This window comes from Tamandua tetradactyla, chromosome 10, assembly GCF_023851605.1.
Source record: "Tamandua tetradactyla isolate mTamTet1 chromosome 10, mTamTet1.pri, whole genome shotgun sequence".
NCBI classification, from domain to species: domain Eukaryota; kingdom Metazoa; phylum Chordata; class Mammalia; order Pilosa; family Myrmecophagidae; genus Tamandua; species Tamandua tetradactyla.
The window spans coordinates 20,529,961-20,552,556 of NC_135336.1; the positions used below are offsets into that span (position 1 = coordinate 20,529,961).

Sequence of the window (22,596 nt, forward strand, 5' to 3'; positions counted from 1 at the left end):
GCTTCCCAGCAACCCTATGAGACAGGCATTTTTATCAGCTTTCCCTTGCATGGATGCGGAAACTAAGGTCCAAGAAGATTAAGTGGCTCTCCAGTTGAAATAAATGACTTCTCATTCCACATACAGTCCTCTCCCCAGCCCATTGGACTCCCTGAGAACCAAACCTACCCCTGTTTTCACAAAGATTTGTGAGTACTCTTCTAGGAAAAGACAGCTTGACTTTTAACACTTTAGGTTGAGCCAACTGAAATTGCAGATATTCAGCCATTTTTAAATCCAAAAATGGCAATTTCTTGTGGTTCAACCTAATAACTTAGACCTCAAATAGGATATTTATTCGTTCTTGGATACATTAAACATAGGCTACCAAGTGTGCTTAACTGATGTGAAGAAAAAGCAGATATTTTTACAACTGAAAGGATTCTAAAGGTAATTCAAGAAGACGTGAATGAAAGATAATAAAATGCTATTTTAGAAGAACACGGAGATCAAAAACTATAGGAACTTTAGAACAGCAATATGAATGACTGTAGGGAATAAACATGGAAAAAACCCTAAACCACAGTGAGTCTCAAAGGGGAAGGAAGGTTCTTACCTTTCAACTGTGTAGAGAGAAAGAGCTTAGACTATGGGGTCTGTGGGTGAGAGGCCAGGGAATGCCCAAAGTTCAGGGGTGGGGTTGGACTGCTGGACATACCTAAACCCAAAGATATTTAAAGGTCTATAAAACCATACACACTATAGCCACTTGAAACAAAGTTAAAGATTTTTGGATTTAATTCAGAATGTTTATTCTGCTCTAAAGGATACCATTCTTAAAAGAATTTATGGAGAAATTGCTACACTCTCATTAAGTTGTACCTTAAGAAAGAAGTGTTTAACATTTCATATTAAAATCGAGTTACTCTGTTCTAAAAAAAGATTAGAATGAAAATTTGGACTGGGAGATTTAAATTTGGATGTTGGGGGGAGGGGAGGGAATAGGGAGGGAATTCAGAAAGTGCCTGAATTCAGCTCTAAGTAAAAAGAATTTTCTAACCATTAGGGTTACACTAGAATGGTTTTCTCTAGAAGTAATGAGCAACTTGTCCATGGACATGCTCAAGTAAAACTTAGTTTACTGCCTGTCAGGGACATTGTAGAAGACATTCCCTATGTTTGGGGAGAGTGTGAACCAGAAAACATTTCTGGTGCTTTCAATTCCAATTTCCCATGAAAACCAATGTTCTGAAGTGAACTTAAAATCTAATCAAGAACCACTTTTATTCAATCATAAAAAGAGAAAGTTTCAATTTTAACTTTTTATAGTTCTGAAAAATGAGTGGAAGGTCCTTTTAGAATCTCCACCAATATATCTCCATTGGTCTCTGTCTTCCTTTAAATATACTTTTCTGCAAGAAGTATCATCAGTCACATTAATTACAGTGTTTCTTATGCAGATGCATTATTTTTGGTTTCAAATATTCTTCTCCAACAGTATTATACGTTTTAAAAACAATCTCACTATTATCTTTCATTGCAAACGTTATAATTAAGATATATGTTATTGTTAGATTTTGTGGGAACCTAATCCTAATTCCCACTCTCATTCGTAATTTCTACTTCCATGTATAATTTTGTTTCTGAGAGGAAGTGAGCTCTGAATTCCAAAGTGACTATCCCACATTTGGTCAGTAACAGACGTGATCCTGTACAAATGAAGTAGAACTGCAGATCTGCAAGCTGTAGTTTGTAACATGTCACTTCATATCTAAAGTGAAATGGTTTGGAAATGTTCATTCTTTGATCAATCATTTAGTCAGCTTCCCATGGTGAAGACTTGTGTTAGGCATTATGGAGCAAAAGAAAAACCCGACATTACTTGCTCCTAATGCAGAATTATACTGAAAAGTAAGAGAAAGAAAGGCATTTTTGGATGATTGTCCTGAATTGATAGGCAGGAGGAGCCATTAAGTCTGCATGTGATAGCAGAGGGGGCAGGAAAGGCAGGGTGCCTGAACTTTTTGTTTCTTTGGCTCCTGGTAGCAAAAAGGGGAGGGAGCTCACATCCTGCAGAAAATCTGTTAGACAGGCTGGAAAAGCTCCAGGGTTGGCTGACCTCTTTGAGAGCTGGACTAAACTCAGCCTCCTGTCCAGAGTGCTGCTCAAATTTGTTCTGCTCCATTGAGACACACCAGAATCCTACTAGTGAGCAAAGCACCCACTGAACTAAGTCCTTCCCTGATCTGCCTTCAAGTCATCCAAGGGAGAGGAGCATATGAGGCCAGAGGTGAGAGGGAGAACGAGAGGTGTTATGGATGGCTGTAGGTAATGGGTTCATGTTCTTTCAATCCTCATCCAGCTAGATCAGTTAAAGGGTAGCTGGTTAGATTAGGAAGATGAACCAAAGTACCAGTCTCAATGGTTCAGACTTGTGAGGTTGTAGAGTATAGTAGTTGTCTAGTCAGGTTCAGGGGTCAACTTAGCCAGGTGATGGTGCCTAGTTCTGCTGCTGTGGACCTGAACTATTAGCATGTGAAACTCATCTATGGCTGATTACATCTGCAGTCGGCAAAGAGGAGTGCCTTCGGCAATGAGTGATGTTTAATATAATTAGTTGGGGGCTTAAAAGAGAGAGGTCAGAAGCAGCTCAACATACCTCATCTCAGCACTTGCAGCTCAGCCCAGATGTTCTGAGATGCAGAAAGGAATCACCCTGGGGAAGGCCACTGGAACCCAGAAGCCAGGAGAGAAGACCAGTAGGTGTTGCTGTGAGCCTTCCCATGTAACCGAGCACCTCAGATGAAAGTTAGCTGCCTTTCCTCTGAAGAACTATATGTTTTTAACTAAATAAATCCCCTTTTATTAAAAGCCAATCCATCTCTGTTATATTGCATTCTGGCAGCTTGGGCAGACTAAAACAGTGGTAGACAGTGTGGGAAATGGACAGACCTGAGAGCAAATCTGGGTCCAGAGCTTGTTAGCTATCTGACTTTGGGCAAGTCACTGATCTCTCTAAGACTCAGTTTCTTTGCCTACAAATTGAGGAAAATATTGTTATTGTTAGGATGAAAACATTAACCTAGAACCTGGCCCACAGTAAGACTCAATAAATGTTAGGTGTTTTTATGAGTTTACTACAAGCTTAATACCAACCAACAGTTGAGCAAACAATGCCAGTTTGTATATTTAGAAGTGCCTAATTCCAGTTTGAGGAAGGTTTCAAGTAGAGGCTCTGAATGTATCCAGAGCATTGTGTTCAATCCCAGTTCCCACATTTTAATGGGGATATGATAAATGGGAGTTCACCTACAGGACGGCAGTCAGGATGGAAAGGGGCACCAAACTGATTTTTTAGTGAGGTTTGGGTCAAAGAACTGAAGCCTAGAGAAAAGAAAATTAAGGGGAGTGAGGAGTGCTCCCTTCAAATCATGTGGAGGAGGGAGGAGACTTGAGAGAGGAGTAATAAGCGACAGTCTCAGAGAAGAATATTTTTCTCTCAATATAAGGAAGAATTTTCAAAGAACTGAAACGGCCTAAGAATGGAGTAGGCAGCTCTTTGAGTGATGAATGCTCTATTACTCAAAGTGGTCAAGCAGAGCCTGGAGAATTACTCCTGGGGGACCTCTTTTGTTGCTCGGATGTGGCCTCTCTCTAAGCCCAACTCTGCAAGTGAAACCACTGCCCTCCTCCCTACGTAGGGCATGGCATCCAGGGATGAAAGTCTTCCTGGTGATGTGGAAGACCAGGGAGGAGCCTGGCCCTGGGACTGTGGGATTAACAATTCCATCCTGACCAAAAGGGGGAAAAGAAGTATAACTAATAAGGTATCAGTGGCTGAGAGAGTTCAAATAGAGTTCAGAGACTACAATCGAGGTCACTCTTATTCAGCTAGACATCGCTACCTATCATAACTTCACCAAAACCATTCCTACCAATCCTAAAAAATACCTAGGGCAAGATTCTACAAAGGTTCCATGCACTAGAGTAACTTTCCAAAACCTACAACCTTCAGATGTGTCCCTGAACCAGATAAGTCCTCAGACTGAGAGGGGCCAGCCTCTCCAGAATATCAACTAGTTCCATCCCCCTATCCAATATTATCAACAGTCCCTTCCAAAATGAAAAAATTAGAATGGGCATAGTCCAAATACCCCTAAAAAGTGGGAGAAAGATCAAAGGTGATGGTAGAGTTATACAGAGGTCAGGTTTAACAAATGAGTATGAGTGCTGAATCATTATACTGATATTTCTTTTAGCCTCCAGTACCTTAGAGCAGCTAGAAAGGAAAACCTAAAATTGTGGAATTGTAACCTACACCAAACTCTGAACTCTGTTCTACAACTGTTGCAATGTACTTTGAAATTTATTGCTTTTATATATATATGTTATTTAAGGAGAAGGAGTATAACAGAAGATAGAATTTAACAAATGAGTATGACTGCTAAATCATTATACTGATTTTTCTATTGGTCTCCAATGTCTTGGAGCAGCTAGAAGAAAAAATGAAAAATCGTGGAACTATAACCCATACCAAACTTTGAAATCTGTTCTATAACTACTTGTTTTTTAATTAATTAATTAATTTAAAAAACTAACAACAAACTAACTAAAACATTAACATGTGATCATTCTGTTGTACGTAATAATCATACATTATATGATTCTACATTATAATCAGTAATTCACAATATCATCACTTAGTTGCATAGTCATCATTTCTTAGAACATTTGCATCAATTCAGAAAAAGAAATAAAAAGACAACAGAAAAAGAAATAAAATGAAAACAGAAAAAAAAAGATTATACATACCATATCCCTTACCCCTCGCTTTCATTGATCACTAGCATTTCAAACTAAATTTATTTTAACATTTGTATAACTACTTCTTAAAATGCACTTGGAAATTTACTGCTTTTTTTGTATATATGCCATATTTCACAATTTAAAAAAAGTAACAAGTCACTATTTATTAGGCACCTATATGTACCATGTGTTACAGCAGGTACTTCACATGCCATCTCTTTAATCCTCACCACAGTCTTGCAGGGAGGTGTTACTCCCTTTGGAGAGTGAGTAGACTGAGAATGAGTGGTTAACAGCCTTGCTCACCATCTTCAGGCTGTTGGTGGTATTATCTGCCTCCAGGGCCCAAGCTATCTCTGTTGTTTCTATGCCACCTTCCACAGCCTGGACAAACTGGGCAAAGCGATTTGAAACTGAGCCCCTGGCAAGAGAGGAACAGTGTTCCTGTGGCCAGCTGAGCGATGACAGCAGAAATCATCAAAAGACCCCATGGGAGAGGACTTCCCATGAACAAGCAGGGCTTCTAGGAGCCACCGCTCCTGGCCCCCAGGGCATCTGCTTCCAGGGCCCACTTTGGAAGCCCTGGCCTAAGCCAAGTGGCTTTTCCTTGGGAAGGACACTCAGCCAGACCTGGGAAGAAGATGCACAGTAATAGAAAAGAAACACAGATATCCTATATAGCCAGGTAGAGAGAAACCCAAACTGGTTTTTGGAGCTTGGGGCAGAAGTATCCAGGAAGAGCATACCTTTAAGTATAACTGATCTCCTAAGCCTGACACCCTGAGGGTACAAACTCATTTAGCAGTGGTTCTCAACCCTCATAGAGTATCAGAATCACCAAGGACCTGCTGACCCGGCCCTTGGAGGCTCTGAATTCCTTGGTCTGGGATGGGATGAAATCGGTGTTTTAAAAGCCTCCTTCAGGTGGTTCTAAGATACATCCAGAGTTGAAAACGACTGCCATATAGCCTTTGCCCCTTGATAGGAGCTGCCTTTCTGAGTTGAGAAAATGAGAGGAGATTATAAAGGGGAATGACTAGATCCCAGAGGTTCCAACCTCAGTAAAAAGACACCAGATGTCAGAGTGGCAGTAAAGTAATAGGAAGGACAGGGCTCCCCTAGTTTGTCACACAGACCATTCTTTTTTTCATGAACCCCATCATCAGTCACTTTGATGTATCCAGAGGAAACTAAATACTTGTATCTTCCTGGAAGGAATGGGAAGGAAAAACCTGCAGAGGAGCCTTAGCTCTGCCAGAAGCCAAATAGGCAGAATGTATGGTTTGGGAAAGTTGCCTCGCTTTCCTGTACATTTCCCTGGAAATGAGGAAAACTGGCTATTGCCGTGATTCTCAACTGTGGCCGTGCCTTAGATCCACCCAAGGAACATTGAAAAAATAACAACCCTCAGGTCCCACCCAAGAGTTTCTGGTTCCAATACTTCTGGGGTAGGCTTGGACTCTGGCATTTGTCAAAGGTCCCCAGGTGATTCGAATGTACAGCCAAGTTGAGAACCCCTGGTCTAACTGTTCTCCTGGCTTCCCTGATGGTGCTAACATTTTGCAGTTCTTCTGCCTCCGTTCCTGACAGGTGACTGCTGTGGCCTGAGCACTCACACGCCACTTGCTGACTCATTCTGATGCTGCCTAGCTCCTCACAGCCCCATGGGAGCGCTCACTTGCTGCTCTGCAAAGGTTAAGAAGACTAGTTCCATTCTATGAATTGAAAAAGAAATTGATTTCGACCTACAGCGCTGGATGAGGCCACCCTGTCCTATTCCACAGCCTCTGAACAGAAGAACATGTCCTTCTCAATCCAGTTGTGTATAACTTATAGGCTCATGGCTGAGAGAAGAAAAGGCAGCCAGCTGGAATGGGAGAAGGCAGGACTGATAAGACTGGGCCTCTGTTAAGAGGGCCACAATCCAATGAGGTACTAGAGAAAGAGGGAGGAGATTTTACAAGCTGGTGAAGGTGCCCCTGTTTTTCTCTTGGCTAAATTTTCAACAGAACCATATTCCTGAGTTTCCCTGGTATTAGAAAGTAGAGTTTCTCTAGTCAGCTACTTCAAAGGGCTGAAAAGCTTGAATCTCAAATACAAATTCCCACCCACCTTCTCTTTTTTTCTTTTTTAAATTTTTTTAAATTTTATTTTCTTAACCCACTCAACTTCTTAGTCCTGAGAGACTAAGGGGGTGATGGTTAAAGTGGGGTGAGGGTATTATGAGGTGATGGAGGATAGTGGGCTTTAACTCTCTTTTCTCTCTTGATAGGAAAAGAACAGCTGGAGGCGTGATGGTCAGGTGGGGCAGCACTAATAGTGCCTCCTGCCATCGCCATCTAGTGGAGGAAAGGAGGAAGTCAGGATCTGGAGATGGAAGGGATGGAATTCCACAAAGACAAGCATTTTAAACTTTTAATAAACCCATCATGTCTACCAGGTCTGTATCACGTATCCTAATCCAGGCCTCCTGAATGAACTTCTCGGTCAGAGGACTCGGATTCTAATTTAATGTTGTGTGATCTCTAAGCTGTGCTTTGTGAGGACCACACAGGCTGTTAAAGAGATTGACACACAGGAGGCCTGCGTGGCACTCAGGGACCTCTCCATCTCATCCCACCGGGGCTGCATGCTGGGGAAGACGTGCTGTGAAAGACAGTCATCTGTGGTCTAGGAAGCCTGAGGTCTCCATAGCAACCCTTGCCCACATAAATACTTAACCCAGGTCTGCACAAAAGGCATCCTTGATGGCATTCTTACAAAAATAAGCTCAGAACTAAGACTTGGTTCTGGGTTGCTTCATGGGCCTCATTTTCCTCCATATAAAACGAGGGACTTCAAAGTCCCTATCAGCTTTGACGTTCTCAGTTAGTGGCTCTCAACGGAGGCTTCAGAGTCGCCTAAAGGATGTGTTAAACCTTAGACTGCTGGTCAAGACTCGGCACCAAGTGTTCTGATTCAGAAGATCTGGGATGGGTCAGCAAATCTGCATTTTGAACAAATTCCCAGGTCTTCTCTGAAGGTCACACTTGGAGAACCATTGTTCTAAGTATTTTGTCTTCCCTGGTGTGAGAAAAAGTGGAGCATGTGGACGGACCACAGAGCTTATACAAAATAGAAGACAAGGCTCAAATAATTCATCCATGAGAGGCATATAAATGAGACGTGTGCCTCAAACATTGGCAGGGGATGTCACCCCTAACTTGGCTTTATATTCCTGGGTTTGCTCCATGTCTCTGTCAGCATAAGTATTTGGTGGGGGGAGAACTGAATGGGAAAAGGAAAAGCAGAGAGCCAGCTGGTTGCCACAGAGTAGAGAAAGGAGGAGATAGGCTTTTGGTCAAGATAGAAGAGGACATTTCTGAATGGTGGTGGTGGCGGGAGGGTAGATAGGATGCGAGAGATCATGGAAGTTACCTAATTTAACTTTCCTTTTCAAGAAGAGGAAACAAACTCAGAAAGATTAAATGACTTTCCCAAAGTTCCTTAGCTAGTTGGTACCTCTTTCTCTTCAAGTTCCCAACCCACTTTCATCACAACCAGTTCCAGAAGAAATCGCACATGGTCAAAATGGGTTCATGGGTTCCAACACATTCTCCAGTTAGAGCGAGGCCACCACCCTGATGGCCTTCCTGGTCCACGTCTCCTTCCCCTCTGTTCTCCCTACCTTTCACCAAGGGGAAGAAGCAGTCCATCTCCACGCTGCTTCGGGAATGGGAGATGCACAGGGCGCTGCTGGGAACCAGGCCTTCCTGGGGAGGGCTCCGTTCCGTGGTGCGGACCAGACACCAGCCCGGCCGCTCGCTGGGCCGCTCCAGCAGCTCCACTGTCTGCCCCACCTGGATGGTCAGTTCGCTGCTGTGGCCCGCACTGAAGTCCTGGAGAACCACGGTCAACTCACAGCCACCGGAGAGCTTTGGGGGAGGGGGTTGGAGTAGAACGTCAGGGAAGGAGGGGGGAAATATGCGAGATGGGTGGGTGAGATGCGAAGGGGTCAAAGAACACATGAGAGCAGGGGAGAGGCGGAAGAGAGAGAAGAAAAAGGGCAAGAGTAGAGAAGGAGGAAAGGTGGGATTTGGGGTAGAAGGAAGGCAAAAGACAGAAAAGGGAGTTGGAAATAGGAAAGAAAACAGCAAAAAAAGAAAAGTAATTAACACAGGTCATTCTATAGACATTCTAGTTGTAGCAACAGTCTGGAACCTTCCCAGAACCAGGGCTTTAATTCCGATTCCTTTTTCCTTAGTAGGAGTTCTTGTCATTACTCCTTTTGTCAAGCTTAAGGCTAATTGTTCCTTTAAGCCCCTTTCCTAGTATGGTCTTTACTCCTTCCAAGGGCACTACACTGTGCCCTGTCTCCCCCCACACCATTGCTTAGACTTTTACCGTGCTAACAGCTATTTCCAACTCACTCACTCGTATTTGATTCTAGGTGACGTTTGGGAATAACTGAAGAGAAGACACTTTCTTTTAACCCTTGCAACCACCCCTCGCTGGAGCCATTTGCCTAAAACTGAGGCTGTGAATGGCACAAAAAATAATGGGATTTCAACTCAAAGGCAGAGGCAGAAATCATTTACCTGGAAGGAAAACAGGGTTGTTTTACATTAGTTCAGCCACTGGGAACCGAGGGGGAAAATACTAAGAGAAGAAGAGGGCCACATCTTATTTAGGAACAAACACCCATCCCTAGTGTACAATTCTGCCTTTACTCCAGGCACTTCCCTCCCACACTGATCCTAGGGCAGAATCCATAAAACTGGGTAAAGAGTCTCTGGGAACAGGGACAATCTCACTGTACTAACTGAACACTGATCTCTGGCCTCACAACGCCATGAGAACACATTAGTTATTAATTTATCTCAAAAAACTAAGTACAGAGCACCTCTTGGGATAGCGTTGCACTTAAGGGCAGAGTGAGATGTAGAGAAAGGAAGGAATGAGGAATCTGGGAGACCTAGCTCACCAGCCTATTATTCTCTAAAGTTCCCCTCCAAACAGCAGTTCAGAGGGAAAGCCTCCATACCACTTCCAGGGAACTAAACTGCAGTCTGTATATCTCTGATTTAAACCTTTGGGGCCTAAATTTTCTGCACCAGCAGCCACACTGGTATAGCTCAAACATGTTGTGTAGCTATTTCACACATTCTGGGAGGCTTCTGCTGAATGGTAAATAGCAAATGTCACAGTTAGTAGGGACTCCATAGTCCCACCATGCCAAATCTCAGCATTCAGGACTGTGAGATTTTTCTAGCAGAGGAACTTGAATTGGTCACGACGGGTTTGAAAGGTTTGAAATGATGCATCAGACTGATGCTCGCGATAGGCATGGCCACCAATCATAGAACTAAGAGATTTTTGCTAAACACATTTCCACAGATGCACATGATACTGCAGTTGAGATGAGATCAAGAAGAGAAACCCATATAACAGACTTGGAAAGAGGGAAGAGACAAAGAAAGAAAAATCATGATTGCTGGCTCATTGTTTCCGTTTGATTTTCCTGATCCAATTTAATGCACAGGCCCCTCTCCCACTCTACTGCAGCTATCTTCCCTAAAATGTCATCCAGAGAAGGATATGGGATTGATAATACCTCACATCTGCCGAGTGCTCTTATAGTTTACAAAATACCTTCACATTGATCCATTTGATCCTCACAACAACCAGGTGATGATATCATGTCCACCCTACGCACAGTGCTTGGAAATGTCAAGATCAGTTGTTGGAAAACTCAGAGTGCAAACAAATGAGACAGTGAGCTTATTAAAAATGCAGATTCTCTGGCCAGCCTTGCCCCTGCTCCCCAAATCACAGCTTATGGTTCAGGAAACCTGGGTAGGGACCAGGAATGTGTATTTTAACAAGAACTTCCCACCCCACCCCCACCCCCCAGGGTGATTCTGAAAAGGGTGTCCCTGGGCTGCATGTCTGAGAAACACTAGTGAAACAGTTTTCCCACAGTCACCCAGCAGGACTTGAACCAGACCATGACTACAAATCCCATGCTCCTTAAACCACAGAATACAGGGCAAATTATACACACATTTAGGTATGTTTGGGGTTAAAGGGGGTGAAGACAGGTGGAGAGAAGGAGAAAATAGTAGCCTGAGCTACTGGGCATCTCAAGGTGTTGCTTGGTCTTGATCAAGTCTTTTAAACTTTTTGGAATGCAATCCTTTATAAAAAGTACATTTTATATTTTGACCAGTATATGCTGCATATGATTATATATTTATCACTGAAATAAGCTTCACTCTGATGTTTTCCCATTTATTCTGTTTCATTTTTTTCCTTAATTGCTGGTAGTCTCTCGCTAAATTGAATGACCGTCCTCTAAGACTACCCTTAGAGTCCTGGCCTGGATGATCACTAAAGTTTTTTCTAACCCTGAGAATGTCTATCACTAAGCTTCTACACCCTGTTGGAGTTTCTCTGCATCTCTGCATCAGTGTTTTTTTCTAAGAGTCAACATGTGGCCTGCGGTGGCCCTTTCAGTCCAGGGAGTGGTGTAGCCCCTCTGCAGATTATTGAGTCAGAGCAGAGCAGAGGAGGCTAAGGCTCTGGCTGCAAACAGCCCAGAGTGTCACCCAGATCCGAGGCCCCTGCCCCCGAGGAAAGTTACATCCAGACTCACAGGTGGGGTGGTGGTGAGGTGAGAATAAAGGCAGTAAAGAGTCCAGATGTCAGCTCCTGGAGAGAGGCCTGGACACACCACTAGATGTCGGTGTTTGCCTCCTGTAGGCTGCCCAGTCCAAACAGACAAAAGCGGAAGAAAGACAATTAATGGGCAATTTCTTCTGCGCTCACACTTCACAGACAACCCCACTCAAGCTTTTGTGCCAACCTGATACAATTAGGCTGAAATACAGGATAAATGTCCTGTTTCACCTCACCTCAATGGCTTGGACAAAGAGGTTCAACACACCAGGTCCCCACCTCATGAGAAAGAGGGAATTCAAAAGCCTGGCAGCCAAGCGGGTTAAGAGAAATGGATGAGTGCTCTCCTCAGTGATCAAGAAGGGTTGCTTTCTCCAGGAAACTGACGCTAATTTAGGGTGTCAGGATTCCAGAGCTCACATTTGAGAAACAGTGCGTCAGGACACCCAGATTGAAATAAGTAGGAGAAATTCTAAGAGCCCTGCAAGTAGGGTTATAGGTCAAGGACAGAGGGGCCAAAAGACCTCTGAGGGATCCTAAAAAGCAAACCTAAAAAACCTACACTTGCAATCCTTAAACATGATTCAAGTTTTCTCAACTGTGGTGAGTCGCGCCACCTTCATGATACTAATTTACAGAGTCTGCCCCTCATTAAGCAATAAAAGCCAATTTTCTGCACAAATGCTCAATTATCACTTTCTTTTACATGCGCATCTTCAATTTTTCTTTCTGACTAGTTCAAGTCTTCCCTGTGTGTTTCAGCAGGTCTCCTGTCTCACAAAAGTCCAGGATTTTTACTTTCTCTTCTTTTCCTCTTACCATTTCAAAAGGACCTGTGAACCCATTTTTTGGAGGAGCGGTTTGTGCACTCTCCTTTCTTACACCTTGCTGCCTCATTCTTATCCTCTGAGGCGCGGCACATACAGAAACCCCTCCTTTCTGTCCTAGGTGGTCTGCCTCTCTCCCTAAGTTAAATCTCTGGTCCTTAATCAACAACTTCTTATAGAAAATATTGCAAATGACATCACTGTCTTGTGCTAATTCTTTTCTTCCCCACAGCCTCTTAAGAACTGTTTTAACATCCTCCTATGCAAATCTTTGGATTTTTATTTTATATTGCTTTTATTTTAGGTTTTCTAATTTCTCTTTTTCTGGCATAGCATTTCCTCCACCAATCCAACTGGGCTGATGCAATATAAAGCTTGTCTCTCAGTTGTTGTACCCTCTTGATTTATTAACAATATTGACATGAAACTATAAAACCATTGCCCATTTGCCCCCTTGGCTGCCTACTGGGTTTGTCTCTGGACCACTGGATCATTCCCTGGGCAGAGCCATTCACAGCTGAGGCTGCCCAGAAAAAATCTCACCAGGATGTCTACATGTCCCACATACTGATGCATTTTTAAGACAGCTTTATTTTTAAATGTCAGTTTCTTGAACATCCACTTCCTCCTAGTATGTGTGCTGAGCCTACTCTGGAACCAGACTCCAATCGTACTTCTCTGATATACCTTCCTCCCTTACTCCTATCCCATTCTCCCAGCTTTAAACTTTGATTACTTTTATAATTTACTCAGTATCACTGGCTCGCTCTTTGTATGCCTTAAAAGCCATCCCATGAAGAATTTACATACAGGCAACTTCCTTACTTTCTCATCACTTTTTTTTTCCATTTATTTATTTTTTGCATAGGCAGGCACAGGGAATCCAACCAGGGTCTCTGGCATGGCAGGCAAGAACTCTGGCCTGCCCACTTGCTCACCACTTTTAAATGTGATTCTACTCACTATTGAGCAGAGTTATGCTAGTCTTCAAGAAAAGACAAATATGTAATCAGATTCTCTCTTCCTTTAAATACTTCTCATGAGAAAAAGAGGCCCTGCTGAGCCGACCCTTTTACTAATCTAAACGTAAAATCTCTACTCTTCTGATCTTTAGCATGCTCCCTGATTTCTTTAAGATCATCTTTTTGGGAGAGGGTTTTTTTTTGTACCTGTGTGATGCATCTTTGGGTCTCATCTCTCAGCTCACAGGCTATTCTCTCAATGAACCATGTTCCTATCTGATGACGTCCAGGAGCTGAAGCCAGGGGGTGTGTGAGACGGCAGTCTCCATCCTTCACCACCACATAGGTTAGACGTGATTCAAAGGATACCTGGAAGTCCTATCATAGCACATTCAAAACTCTGACATTGTATATATTTTTTATGACCCACTATGGATGCTTAACTTAACAAACAACTCACAATTAAATCCTACTACTGATTATAAGACCAAATTTATTCCTACCCAGGGAAATGCTGGAAGCCTTGGGTTGGGAGCACAAGTGCTGAGCAAGAAGTCTGCTTCTTCTCTGATCAGTGCCTTTGTTTCTATAACCTCTTATCTTATTCTCTTCGGTTTATTATATCCCACACTCCAGTCTGGCTTTTCACACTTCAGTGTCCAACTTGGCCCCCTTCCTGGGAACTTAGCTCTGAGGGTTAGGCTCCTTCTTAGACACTTTTTCTTGCCTTTGTTCCCTGGGCCCTGCCTAGAGCCAGCCTTCAGCTTTGATGCTAATTGTCTCCTTGGATTCCTTACAATTGCCTGCTGCTGAGTCACCATCGAATTCTTTGCCCTGGTTTTCCCAGTCTCTTCTTTCTGGGTCCTGGCCATTTTTTGTGGGCCTGTTCCCCTGTTGACCAATCCCTGACTGGACTTTGACTCTTCCATCCTGTACAGTCCTTCCAGGTGGGGCACAAGGAACTCTCCACATCCTCACTTTTCTCCTGCTCCTCAGGGACAGCCATGTTGCCTTCTTTCCAGGATATACCTCTACACACACAGGACAGATTCATAACCACCCTTGGTAACCGTGTCTATGTTTTTGGTAACCCTGTCTGCATTTTCTAACCCTGAAGTTCTTACCATATTTGAGAGAAACTATATCTGTATTAATTTAGGTCCGTTTTTCATTGGCTAGTGTTTGGAGTTTAACTGAACATTCTACTTGTATAAATGGTATGAACCTAATTACCCCTGTGAGCCTCCCCATTTTTTATGGAAAAAGAACAAAACTAGTCTCCACTGGTTTTCCAATGATATTCAGAGAGGTGGGACAGTACCCATCACCCTTCTGTCATTGCAGGACCCCACCCCAACTTCTCCATACCTCTTGAGTCTCCACTCATTTCTCCCGAAGCAACAGAGCCCAAGAGGTAAGGGCATGCACTCTGGAGCCCTCCCCAGCTGTTTAACCGGGGGCTATCACTTAATTTCTTTGTCTCATTTTCTCAACTATGGAATGAAGATAGTAATAGTACCTTCCTCATAGGTAATGACGATTAAATGAGATAATTTTAAAGCCTCTAGAACAGTGACTTGAGCAGAGTTAGTGCTCTAACTGCTGCTTTAAAAAATAAACTCTGGAGACAGGGAAAGATAGGGGTAGAGAAGAAATGGAAAAACGAAATCAATTCTTATGGCATGTTATTTGAGCATAGCCTTTACCAGCCATATATACACATGTAAATGAAACAACTTTTCTCCTTTTTAAAAATCTTAGTGGAGTCTTGCCCTAACCTAGGTCAACTGGAACAACTGGCCCTACAGCTGTAGGTATGGTGACATGGACATCTTTAAAAGTCCCCTGATCTAGTACATGCTTTTCTGTTAAAAACAAGAAAGGTAGGACCTAGGATCCCTTTACGGAAAATGAAGATTCCCTTCTGCCTCTTCATTCTGCATTGCATTCTATGAACCTTTCATCTGAAGAAGCCTCCTTTTTCCATGAGTCTGATAACTGCCTATAATACTTGCCCCTCTGAGCCTTCTGATATCTGTGAACATCCATTTCTGACACTACCTTGCCAAGTGTGTGGATCTGATACTGATACCATGACAGAGAATCATATTCAGGAAAGCCCATTAGATAAGTCAGACTGACTCTTCTTCCAGCTGCCTCCCTCTAACATCCTTAATCTAATTCCTCCAAAAACTCTTAGACAGTGGGAAGGACAGAGTTTAGGTGACTTAAGGTCTACATATGAATGACAAATGGGAAGCCAGAGCTGGCTGTAAAAAAAAAAAGTGAAGTTGGAGAGTGTTTAGTATGATTTAAAAGGGCACTGAGAAATCCTGCCAACTCCTGTGCAAAAACTGTCCTCCCCTCTTCTTCCCAGCAAACACTGCACTGTTGTTAATGCCTGGAATTCTACCATCAGCGATTAATTTCATTCAATTAGGTAATACCATGAAATGCCTGAAGGCATTCATTTATATTATTCCTTTCCAATTACAAAAAGATGAGCTGCAGCATATGGTGACATGCATTTTTAAGTATAATGTGTTAATAACAGCATATTCTAAAATGAGAAAAATTTAACATCAATAAATAGATCGTAAAACATAAATTTCCAACCGAAGGGAAATGGTTAAGCAGTTAGGGTTCATCCACTAAGAGAATGATTAATTATGAAGCCATTAGATATTTATACAACTTTGTAATAGCCTTAAAAATAGACAAATAAAAAGAAGACAGGATACAAAGCTGTAAATATAACTATGTGCAAAACATCATCATCAGAAACATAACTCTATTCATAGGGAACAAGAAGGAAGGGAATTCATTAAAATGTTAATTATGGGCAACTTCCCCCTCTTTTCTAATTTCAAATATTGCCCAAAGTTTCTCAATTAAGTGCTATTTTACAATACAAGTTACAATAACATTGACAATAACAACCTCTAAAATGAATCAACAAATATAAAGAGAAAATGCAAATATTCCAAAGAGGCATAGTACTTTAAGGGGGAAAAAGAGGTACAGGAAGAATAGTTCCCAATTTTGCTTCAACCCACTATGGGAGCTTTAGGAAAGCCCAGAGATAATGATGATGCCTCAGTGCAGATACTCCAAAATCAGTCACCTACTAAACCTTTGTCTCTGCACTACTCTGAAATTTGAGAAATGAGGTCCCTTTACACGCAGTTAGTGCTTGCTTTTATCTTCAATTGATTATAATTTTTGAAGCAAAAACATGTAAAGCAATGTCTGGGTATTTAGGAAGATTGTTGTGGAGCTCTGGGACCTCTCCAATTTGCATGTCTGTATCCCTTGGAGCTGCCAGGTCCAATTAAGCCTCTAAAGCTGACAATTTGCTTTATCTTAGTTCACTGGAACTGAGGCTGTTGCTGACTGCAACTGAAGGAGCTATTTGGTTGTGTAGTTTCCCCCATGGTGATTAAATGAAGGGCAGAACCACAAAGAGACGTAGAGTACAGTCTGTAGTCATTTTAGGTTTCCTGAATTGCATAGTAATTAATTGTGGGAAGAATGCAGGAGTGGGAATCAGGAGGCCTGGCTGCCAGTCCAGGTTTTACCCCTGTGTGACATTAGGCAAATCCCTCCCCCTTTTCTGTATTTGAATTCCCTCATTATTAAAATGAGGAAGGGAACTTCAGGACCATATCCAGTTTTCACATTCTGTAAGTCCAATTGTTCTATATTCAATCTCTAACACACGACACTATTTAATTTTTTGAGCACTTATCATAAACTTGTCTTGTTTATTTGTTTTCTTATTTGTTGTTAATATCCCACTCCAGAATGTAAGATCCAGGAGAGCAGAGACATGCTCTGTCTTAGTCATTGTGAGACCCCTCAATTCTAGAGGAGTGCCTGGCAAATACTAGGTGCTCAATAAATACCTGTTGAATGAATGAATGAATAAATATTTCTAGTTCTTACCTGGTATACAGCTGAGATATCTAGCTATATTGCCTGAGAGGTCTCTCTCATTGGCTACCCACCCTTTCCCACTAATGTCTCCAAGATAGCGTTCCAAGCCCTTTATATTACCCTTTATTCATCTGGCATTGTATGTTCAGTAATTCCTAAACCTAACAAAAATGACAGTAAGGGCTGAAAGGCATAAACTCACAAGACAAAGAGAATGGGAGATCGCAGCAGATAAGTCAACTTTTTTTTTGAATGACAGAAAGTGAATGCAACAGAGACATGACTTGGCAGAGCTAGGAGGATGAGATTGAAGTTTCCACAGAGGAGCTCTGCAAAACCCTCAGAAAGGCTCAGGAAGTAGAAGCACCAGGCAGCATAAAGGTGGGGTTACAGAAGCATCTAAAAAGGAAAGTTTGGTTGTAAAGGGAGAAAACTCTCAGATTCTTCCTCCATCCTACTTTGCTATATGACCACACCTTTCCAATCTTAGTAGGAGAGGAAAGATTTGTTCTCTGAATATAACTGAAGCAGAAATGTGGCCTCTGGGATATCAGGCACAATAGAGGGTCGGGGAGAGGCATGTTACTGAAAAATTGAAATTCAGTGAAGGTCTACATACAGAATAGGGAGAGGGTCACCATTCTTGTCCTTCTTGGAAGCCAAATATAAATATTTTAAGCAGATTTGAGGTTCATTCACCAGAAAAACCAAAAAGATATACAGAAACTCAAATACTGAAATTTGAGCATTTCCCTCAACTAAACCTCCAGGACCCTGTCAATAGCTCCCTGCATTATAGAGAACATCTAATCAACTTTCTTGGCGTGCATTCCTAAATATGAATATTCCACTATGGTGTGCATTCCTAAATATGAATATTCCACTAATGATCACCAGAACTTTCAGAAAAGCCTCTGTTACAGAGACCAAATTTAACAAAGAGGAACAAGAACTCAGAGGAAACACAATGCAGGGAGGAGAATAAAACTTTAAAACTTTTATAATATCTTCAGAGAGATATTGTGTTTTCTCCTTGAGAAAAGAAATGTTACTACAAAAAGGGGGAAAATTATAGAATGAGAAAGAGGGCTTAGACATTTAAACTATTATGGCTAAAATGAAACATTGCATAGATGGGTTGGAAGGTAAAGTCAAGGTATAATTCCAGAAAGTAAAACAAGAACACTGAAAGAGGAAAAATAAGAGAACGAATATAAGAAAATTACAGAATCAATCTAATAAGTTCTAGACTGAATGGAAAATGAAAGGGTTGTAAAAAACAAACAAACAAACAAAAAAACTCCCAGAATTGAAAGCCATGAATTGCCAAATTAATAGGATTCTCCAAGTACCTGCGATAACTAATTTTAAAAAGAGCTACCCAACAACATGATAAGTTGATAATGAAGAGGGCATGTTAAAAGCTTTCAGAGAGAGAAGAAGAAAAAATCAGGTAAAATCCAGTAAATCAAGAATCATGACAGCAGATTTCAACAACACTAAAGGTAGAAGAAAATGGAGCAATGCCTTCAAATTCTGAGAATTATTTCAAATTAGAATTCTATATCCTGACAAACCAACAGTCAAGTGTGAGGGTAAAGACATTTTCAGACTTTTAGTCTTAAATGTTTGCCTCAATAGGCATTCAATAAGTATTAACCATTGTTAGTATTTGCAATTTTCCCTCTTGTACTCTCTTCTTTCACTTTGTTTCTCTTAATGTGATATAGAAGAAACATTTGTATTACAGAAATTTTGATATATACGAATTTAAAATTGATCCCTTCCTTTCTTTCTTTATTTTGAGCTAACAGATAGATGGATTTAAGAAATGTCTCAACCACAAAATGGGTTCTGATTTTAGCTAGCATTCATCCAAGCCTTATGTGATAAACTTTTAGCCAAAACAATGACATGTGGGCTGATATGGTGGTCCTTCAGTTAGACTTCAGGGTTCATCTAATCCAACTCCCTCATTTTACAATTGATGAAAATTAATCCCAGAAAGAAGGGAATTATGTAAGGAAGAAAGTGTCTGGAAAAGAGTAGGTGTTCAGTAAATATTTGTTGAATGTATAAGTGAGTTAGTGAGTAAATAAATGTGAAAAGTCAGAGCTCATCTAACCATCTTAAATTGTCAGTGGAGAAACCAAGGACCCCAAGCTAGTTGGTAGTAGACCCAGGACCAGACTCAGGTTTCAAATTCTAGGCTCAAAGCATGTTTGACAAAACCTTGAAAGATTAATAATGACTGTATCATTTCAGGAAAATATCATAAGCTTCTAGGTTCACGGCTTTCACATAATGTCCTGATACATGGATTGGCATCAGAGTGTAATTCAATGTCATGCTTGACAAAACCACAGAGGACATAGAGCTGGGAGAAGCAAGAAGGTGACAGGTCATAGAAAGCCAGAAATTGTCCTGGTCCTTGGTGAGCTTCTACTCTGCCTCATTCAGGCAGGAATGCTTTAAAAATATCTGGTTCTCTACTTTATGAAGGTGTTCCCTCCTAATGGAGAGCTGTGGTTTTAAGAACATTTTATTCGTTTTCCATCCCCTGTTCCTAGTCTGTCCTCTTGGGTATACAGAAGAAATCTTTCTTTCTTCCACATGTATTTGAAGACTAGACCAAGTTTTCCTTAAGTCTTCTGTTTTCCAAAATGTTCCTTCAAATGGTTCTCAAATGTGTGGTTTCCAGACTTTTTCATTTATCACCTGGATATTCAGTACATCACTGACCCTCCTAATAGTGGGCATCCAAAACTGAACCCGATCCTTTAGTTGTAGTCCGCCCAGTACAGACAAAGTCAGGGTCCCAATTCCCATGTCCAGACAACACATTTCAATCATTGTAGGCGGAGATTCTTAGTCAAGTCATGTGGATGGCTTGTATTGAGCATGTAGCTTATCAAAAGCCCAGATCTAAGTCAAGGAGCCAGCTCCTCTTCTTTCTATACTTGAGCTACAGGGGCTTTTAACTTTTAATATTTATCTTTTTTAAAACTTAATTCTCTAATTATGCCACAGAACTCTTGATTCTCTCACCTATCACAGTAGTGATTCCTTCCAGCTTTGTGTCATTGGCAAACCTTAAATTTCTGCTCTCATTGTGTTCATCTAAGTGAGAGATAAAAATGAAGAACATGGTAGGAATAAGGACAAAGCTAACAGACACTGCACTGTAGGTTCCTGAGGGACAGATATAAATCCACCTGGTGGAGGAACTAGACCTGTTCTGTTTCTCAAGGGCATAATTAACACCAAAAGTGGAAGTAACAGGGTTTCAGATTTGACTTAATGTTCCTTCATTTGTTCAATCAACAAGAATTTATCAAGTGCCTGTGAGAGCGCTCCAGCAATAACGGAGAAGGAAAATGCAAACTCATGTAAAACTCTGTTCCTTACCTTTGCATACCCTACATAGACACGACACTGACTCTAGGATGGGTAAAAAGGGCAGAGCCTTCCTCTCTTTAACAAAACGAATAAGCAGTCCTACCAACAGTTACTTCCCTTCCCTATTGTTCAACTCAATGCCCTTGGGGAACAGGATTAACAGCCTGGCAATGACTTTGGGCCTCTGTAACACTGGCTCTTACTCTGAAGATAACTGTAATGCCAAGAAGAAGGCATCTCTCTCATCTTTGCACTGTTCTGCTTGCACCTGGGTGGGAAGGCACTTTCCTCCAACACACTCCTTGACTTGGGAAAGAGGAAAGAGCCCATGGAAATGGCTGTGAAAAACCCACAATCACCTATAGAAGACAGGGGAGAGAGAGCTGGCTGGGAGAAAGCTGGGATTAAAAAGAACAACGCTCCATTGGAGAGAGAGATTGAGAAATTGGGGACTGACACACGGCATTCCGGTGAACTGTCATGTGCAGGTCATATAACATGACCTGGAAAGTTGAGCTTCAGAGGAAACCAGGCCAAAGACAAGGAAAGTTTCTCATAAAAGTACAAAATGCCATCAAGCCTCATTTATTCAGTTGTGGGTTACCATTTTCCGATATATGGGTTTCTGGGACTGGAGCAAGACTGTCTAGGTATGAATCTATCTCCATCGTTACTACTTGTATAACCTTGAGCAAGTTAATTGATCTCTCTTTGGCTCATTTTCCTTATCTATAAAATAGGGATAATATTAATTCTTACCATATGGTAATATTCTTACCATAAAGATTAAGAAAAATTCTTAATCTTTACTGCAAAGATTAAGTAAGTTAATACAGGTAAACCCTGACAGGCATTACCTATTATTATCCAAGTAATTATAACTTGACATATACCCAAGACATGTTTTCTTACACTGATACCTTGTACCTAGGGGATATAAATCAATTTCCAGGCCATTCTTATGACACATATTGAGGTAAATTGGTAGACTGAAACCATTTAAAGCCACCATATTATTCACAAGCCCTCCACTGAAAGGTTTGGGGTATGGTTTAGGCCAGTTTTCTTTTGTAGGGTCATAGATATGGCCTTCCTTCTTCCCATGCCAGGCCTTCTAGGGAAACAACAGAATGGCATCAGGCTTGGAAGAGATTTCTTGGAACTGTTTATCAAATTGGGGAAGATAACACGCTCATACTGTGGCAACAAACAGAGTGGAGGTCAAGGTATCCGTTCACGCAGAGAAACTCCGCAAGCCAGTCCCTGGAAAGAAGCCAGGCTGTCCTGCTGGTTGACCAGGGTCCTCTGGTCAACTTAAATTATTGTTGGGTAATCCAAGCACAGTTAGCATTTTGTTATCGAGAAATCAGGATTTAAGGGATGATTTTGATTACTGAACCATTATATAGATACTCCTTTTTGCTTTCTGGTATTATTAGAATAGACAGATGGAAATTCCTGAAATCTCTAAATTGTAATCCAGCTACCTCGATTGCTGACGATGACTGTATAGCCTTTATTTTCTGCCCCTGTGAATGTAAAAACCTTGTGACTAATCTTCATTTGTACCCAGTTATCCAGTTTTTCAACTTTAGAGTCTTGTAATCACTAAAGACAGCCCCTAATGTTTATTAATGATGGGTCGTGGGGTCGGTCCAGAACTAACCCACCTCAAGTCCAAAGTTATCTTGATAACTGAGATTGGATCTAACCAAAGTGGGCCTGCCTGACATGCACTGTATCTTAGACTTAACCTACAAGTCACCTATACCTCATTCCACAATTTTCTTACATACATTCTGTGACTAAGCATGTAATCAATCTGTGCATGCTCAATAATCAGATCACCTCTAATTACATCATCTGGGGCCACTGTGCTCTTATCCTAAACCTGTCCAACTTTTTCTCTAATAAACTATCAGAATTAATACAGTTCAGGGAGACAGATTTTGGGCTGCTAGGCCATCTACTGTCCTACTATGTGTCTAGTAATAAACTCTTTTTCTCTTTGAAACCCCGGTGTCTCGGGA

General features: G+C 41.5%; 1 protein-coding gene across 6 annotated transcripts in view; it reads right to left on the bottom strand.

The window, feature by feature from the left end:
- The window catches only part of KALRN (kalirin RhoGEF kinase), a 758,640-nt gene that overhangs the window by 176,345 nt on the left and 559,699 nt on the right, over positions 1–22,596 (bottom strand). For all 6 annotated transcript variants that reach the window (XM_077118101.1, XM_077118100.1, XM_077118114.1 and 3 more), the window contains exon 34: positions 8,453–8,699. In XM_077118101.1, coding sequence (XP_076974216.1) covers positions 8,453–8,699 — 247 coding nt within the window. The remainder of the gene's footprint in view (positions 1–8,452; positions 8,700–22,596) is intronic.